The sequence below is a fragment of the Anser cygnoides genome, chromosome 1 (genome assembly GCF_040182565.1).
Source record: "Anser cygnoides isolate HZ-2024a breed goose chromosome 1, Taihu_goose_T2T_genome, whole genome shotgun sequence".
Taxonomy (NCBI): domain Eukaryota; kingdom Metazoa; phylum Chordata; class Aves; order Anseriformes; family Anatidae; genus Anser; species Anser cygnoides.
This window is the reverse complement of record NC_089873.1, coordinates 191,545,348-191,551,220: the sequence shown is the minus strand read 5'-3', so window position 1 is coordinate 191,551,220 and position 5,873 is coordinate 191,545,348. Positions and strand designations below refer to the sequence as shown.

The 5,873-nt window shown below is 48.8% G+C and overlaps 1 protein-coding gene across 1 annotated transcript; it reads right to left on the bottom strand.

Annotated features, from left to right (window-relative positions):
- Positions 1 to 2,575: 2,575 nt before the first annotated feature.
- On the bottom strand, positions 2,576 to 4,969 carry AMER2 (APC membrane recruitment protein 2). The gene is made up of 2 exons (XM_048072832.2): positions 3,740 to 4,969; positions 2,576 to 3,565 (listed from the first exon to the last, which is right to left on the bottom strand). Exons 1-2 carry the CDS (start codon positions 4,542 to 4,544, stop codon positions 2,694 to 2,696), a joined length of 1,677 nt encoding a protein of 558 aa, XP_047928789.2. The 5' UTR covers positions 4,545 to 4,969; the 3' UTR covers positions 2,576 to 2,693.
- Between the last annotated feature and the right edge of the window lie 904 nt (positions 4,970 to 5,873).

Here is a 5,873-nt window from a genome sequence, read left to right as displayed (position 1 = left end):
ATGCATACGATGAACAATTGCCACACACAAGTCCCGTAGAGATGGTAGCTGACATCTTCAAGTGATTCAAAGGATGCACCACTGATACTACCTGCAACCAGTGCTTCCAGTTTTTATGGTATTACCCAAGCCCACCACATCCTCCCGCCCTCTCAACTTCCAGTACCCTATAGAATCTCCCTGTACAATTTGTCCATGAAACAAAATGGGGAATTACGATTTTTCTGCAGAGTTGTCATGCAGGGAAAGACATGTCCCTTACAGTCAAATGGAAACAGAAGAACAGAAAAAAGGATGTTAGGCTTAGGGGTGAACACCAGGATAATATTCCACGTTCTGTACATTCATCCCTTTGAGGGTATTTCAGCTTTAACTTTCTAAAATGCACAAGCAGAGCCAGGCCAAATGCAAACCCCCTTCTCAGGCAGAGGAAATAATCACTAGCGTCTTTTGCGGCAGATTTAAGGTACATCCCCTCAATCCGTGCATGGGAGTGTGCATGCGTGGCCGTGTTTGCACGGGTGGGAGTGTGCAGGGTGTGCATGTCTGCCTGTGTGCATGTACGCTAGGAGGAGGCGCGCTCTGACTACACATGCATATGTACAACGTGTCTGTGTGAGTAGGCATGTAGGAAACCACACGCATATATGTCATAAAGAAAACGTATAGAATAATCTTTGAAGTGTATTAAGGTTCTTATTTAAACCATGAAAACGGGGACAGATGAGAAAAACGAACACTTTCTCCCTATTCGCTGGGGTGCTGCAGTTCAGTATTAAATCCTGCAGTCATTTCAACCCTAAATGCCAGTTTTACTCTTGTGACTATCAAGTCATTACCCCAGTGAACTGCACAAATAAAACATTCTTATTATTGTGTTTCCTGGCTTTTTATGGTTTATCTATAACCTTAATATCCTTCAAATGTATATTGTGTATATTTATTTTCCTTTTTTTCTTTCAGTTTAAGAGACAATAAAATCAACTCCTATGTAAGATCAGACCCATTAGCTTCAGTTATGTGAATTTAGGATTCTCTGCATAATATAGACATGTATATTTTTAAAATGTATATTATTTATCAGATACACTGGAGTATATATTTTATATTAATTGTGGTCTGATGATTAAATACTTATATCAAAATATTTTGTAAATACATAATATTTACCTTTAGACTTCAGTGATTTTTTGGGAGCTTTTTCAGTGTATCATAAAAATATGTCCTCAGGCACATTAAAACCCTATTAAATTTCTTGGAAATGTTGTCAATGCCCATGTATAATAGCCACTATTCAAAAACATCCTGGCCATTAATACATTTCTCCTAAGATCCAAGCTCATCAGACCATTTTATGGACCATTACCTTATCATATTTCTTTTTCTCTCTTAAAGTAAAATTATTCTGACATTATTTAGAATGAAAATAAAAAGCAACAAGAACCCAGACTTTCTTTAAATAGTCAAAAACTAATTTTATATATTTTAAAAAATAATAATTAAAAAACATGTTTATTACCTGGGTTCCTTCTCTGTAAGGTTTAAGCCCAGAGCAACTTTGTCTAAACCCCTGAAAATAGAGGTTTGCAATGTCAGCGCTGTCAGAACCTCAGCTCTGACACACGGAATGTGCCACTGGAATTAAATCAGCACTTCAGACTTACTTATCTGGGGATGCATGAGCCCATACAAAACAGAGTTTTGCTCTAATTTAAGGTACTTACACAAAGTTCTATCACTTTAGAACTGTAAAATTATCTACCTATAAAAACTAACTTTTGTTTAAACTCTAGATAATACAGACAGGTGATTTTTCTTTTTATAAAAAATCTGTAGCATTGAGTAAATCTGCTAAAATATGTATATATTTACACATGGCAAGCAAGTTATTGTATAAATGTGAACAGTGTGTATATATTGGCATTTAGTAAAATGTTTCCCTGAACCTGATTGTATGCATTATCGGACAAGTATTGATGTAAACATCTGAACCTACGTCAGGTGTCTCTGTTACCCATTTACATTAGAGCAAATCAAAACCAACCAAACAGACAGACAAATAAAAATATGTTTTCCTGCTAGACAAGTCCACCTAACGCCTTAGTTAATTAGCTACTGCACACAAGTCAGTCAAGTCTGCTGCTGAGCAGTGCTCTCATTACCACATCAGGTAAAATACCTGTTAGGTTATTTGTTTTTTGCTTGGCATTTTTTCCCAACATCTTGTAGAGCAAACACCATTTTTGGAGCCAGGCACCCACCCTCCACTCCTCCCCCAGAAATAACTAAAAGATAAGTGTAGTGGAGAACCTCTCGTGTGGCTCCTTTTGTAACTCTGTTCGCTTGAAGAACTCATGGCACTGCTTTGCATGAGGGAAGATGCTCTTTTAGGTTCATAATCCAAGTCCTGCTTCCACAAAGGCATGTAAAATGAACCTCCCCAGTGTTTAGTGCTGTGGAAAAAAGATACAAATGTAAAAAAAAAGTGCTTGAAAAGAAGTTGACTTTTCGTATTCAGCCATACAGTACTACAAGAAGGGATTCAGAAGTGCAGGCCCATGGAGTACTGTTGAAGTAAGCCTTTTAGGTGCCTTTCTTCAGGTGATGCAAAACGAATTCATTATTTGTAGCCTCCTATGCAGATTTTCACACATCAACCTTGCTGTCCAAATTGGTCTCCACCTACTATTCAGTTATTTTTTGGCACTGTCCTGATACGTGGCAGCTTTCACTGTTGTCCCTGCTAAGCCCCTGTTACTAACCCGGCGTACTAGTACTTTAGAGACAGGGATTTTTGTTCTGTGCATCTCACTTTTGGCCAGGTGATGGTGTGCAACGTGATGGCTGTTACTAGTGTCTGTTCCATGGCTGGCTGGATGTGATGCAAGGTGTTTAATGCTGATGGGTATCTTGGAGTCCTTCACTGTGCTTGAGGGTGTTTTCAGTGAGCATGTGGTCGTTATTGGCGACACGGGCTTGGAGCGTGGCACACAGGTGACCCCTTCGTCCGGAGGCTTCCCTGGTGGGTTTTCATCTGGCTCAGCATAGAGGTCATAGAGTGCATCCCCACTGTAGCTGTCCCTGGGAATGGTCTCCTTCTGGATGCTCATGGTACTATCTTCCTCAGGACCAGGGGTGGTGGAATCCCAGTAGCCCTCATCACTGTTCGGGACACCCTCATGCTGCTCCTTCTCCCTGCCCTTCTGCTCCTCTTTGTGGTTGAGGTGAATGGGGATCTGGTTGAGTCCACCACGTTTCACTGCCACTCTGTTATGGGCCCCTTCAGTACCTCGGTTCTCCTTCAGCCCCTCGGGCGTCTTTGTCCCTCCTCCTCCTCCTCCTGTTTGGGTCTCCTCTGTCTGCGACAGCATATCCCAGAACTCCTGGAGGTATGTATCATCCACCTGCTCCGGGCTGGCCATCTCCTCCCCTCCTCCTTGGTAGGCCACCATGGTGGGGTGTTTCTTGGAGGCGCCCAGCTTGCTGACCCCGGGGGTGCTCTTCTCGCAGCCGCCACTCCCGCCGCCCACATCCTCCTCCTGGTCCGCAATAATATCTCCGCAGCCTGTAAGAGAGTCAAAGCTTTTCAGTGAAGTCACGTCAGCAAACATCAAACAAATACGATCAATCGATTGCTCTGAGGGTGGATCAATAGAGGAAGGGTCAGGGGCGGCTGCCGTCTCTTGACCGCTATCACAGTGAGGTTCAACAGGGGGAATAGTCGTTATTGGAATGTCACCTGTTATGGCCGCATCCTTCGCAGTCCCAACCTCTCCGGTGCCCAGGTCCGGTCGCTCGCGGCAGAGCTCCTCGGGTCGCCTTCCAGCGGCGGCAGGGTCCTCCCCGGGGGGGGGTTTGCTGTCCCGCGACTCCCCACCTCCCACCTGGGGCTCCTCGGCCAAGGTGTGCTTCTCATGCAGCGATTCGAGACCGACGTCTCCTGTGCTGTTCGGAGTTTCAGACAAAGGTTTTGGCGTCTCCTCTTTGATGCACTCCAAGCTGGCGGTCAGAGACCCCGGCATAATGAGTCCGGACTGGATTTCCGAGGCTTCCCCCCTCTCCTCCTTGCCGTTTTTGTCCTTTTTATGCCATCGCATGCTGCTGAAGATCCCTTTCAGCCCCTTCTTTTGTCTGCCGCCAGCCCGCTGATCCGCATTCTCTGCCTTGCCGTTCTCCGTCCTCCCGTTCTTCCTCAGCAGGGAGAAGAAGCTGTGCGACTTCGCCACCGAGCTGCCGGGCGAGACGCCGAGGCCGCCGGCCGCCCGGCTCTGAGCATCCTTGCCTTGCGGATCGCCGCCACCCTGGTCCTCCTTCTTGCTGCCCTCCAGCACGGCGTCGGCCAAGCCATCGTGCGTCCTGCTCCGCACCATCCCCGCCTTGCTCGCGCCCTTCCCCTCCCCGCCTTTGCTCCTCACCCCGAAGATGCTCGGCATGGTGCCCCCGGCTTTCCTCCTCTTGAACAATTTGAAGGCGGTTTTGTTAATCTTCCCCGACGGCTGCTGCTCGGCGGCCGGGGGCTCGGCACAGTCGCAGTGCGAGTCCATGACTGCCGCCACACAGCGTCCCCCGCCGCGGCCTCCTCGCCGCCACCGCCCCGGTGGTGCCCGGTGGTGGCTGTGCCTCACTGACAGCCCCGCCGCCGCTCCCGCTGCCGCCCGCCCGTCTCCATGGCAACCCGGAGGGGGCTAAGCAGCTTTCCTCCACCGCCGTGGGCCTGCGCCAGGCCGCTGTCATCCACCCTCGATCAACCTGAGCCGCCGCAGCCCCGCCGGCAGCGCCCCTTCCTCCACCCCCTCCTCAGAAGGGTTTATGTAACTTAACCCGTGTCGTCCTGCGCGGCCCGCCGTGGCGGCCGGGTGCTGAGGGAGGACCTGGTGCCACGCAGCCGTGGCATGGACCCCGTGGCCCTGTCTCTCCCCAGTGCCCAAGACCCCCACCGCTGGTGAACAGTGGCCCCTTGCTTCTCCTGCTGGAGGAGGTTTAACACGATGGCAGCCCCCACACAAGCCTTTACCCACACCCCGCGTTCACTGCGTGTGGTCACGGTCCCTGCATCGTGGCCACAGGGTGCTGCCACCAGGGCTGTGGTGGCACAGTCACGTCAGGGTGGCAACACCGGTCACAGACACCTCTCACCAGCTGCAGATCTACTCCAGATGCAAAGTAAATTAACCCAGCCTGACAGGTCCTGGGCAACCTGCTTTAGGTGGCCCTGCTGGAGCAGGGGTTTGGACCAGGTGACCTCCAGAGGTGCCTTCCACCCCCAGCCACCCTGTGGTCTGGAGCTCCAAACTGGCTCGGTGGCACAGCACAATGGAGGCAGGGCTGTTTCAGGTTGAGAGCCGTGCTCTGCACCCAGCCGTGGAGGAGACCTGCTTTCAGCTGGAGCTGTAGTAACCCATGGACCCTGGCCGCCTGATGCTGACTGTATGGAGTTAGTCTGGGTTCCTCCAAGCAGAAGCACTTGTCTGGGTTTTTAAACAGCTCTAAACACAACTGGGAACCACTACAGAGAAGCTGCATCCCCACCCTCTGGCTTGGGGCTAGGTTCTGGCCCCTTTGAAGTTAGTAAAAGCTTTTGCTGTTGACTTCATTGTTTGGAAGAATTAGTTGGTTGAGTGGTTTTTTTTTTTTTCTTTCTATAACATCATCAGACATTCATTGCACTCTCCCATGAGAACAGGTTGAATTATCTGTTGTGAATAATTTATGCAGTGAATTTAGCCCTTTTTCTGATCATGTACAGAAAGTTCCGTTTGCATTCACAATCATTGCATGTTCAATAAGAGCAATATGAGCACATAATTCAACATACAGGTCTCTCCTGCCTTCTGCGAGAAACAGAGGAAAGGGCAAATGAGGCAGAAGCCAAG

Bases quoted from the DNA above. Each gene is read 5' to 3' on its own strand.
- AMER2 (XM_048072832.2), bottom strand. From the start codon at position 4,544: ATGGACTCGCACTGCGACTGTGCCGAGCCCCCGGCCGCCGAGCAGCAG. The intron at 3,566-3,739 runs GTGACATTCCAA...ACTCTCTTACAG, and splicing joins GAAGGATGCGGCCATAACAG to GCTGCGGAGATATTATTGCG.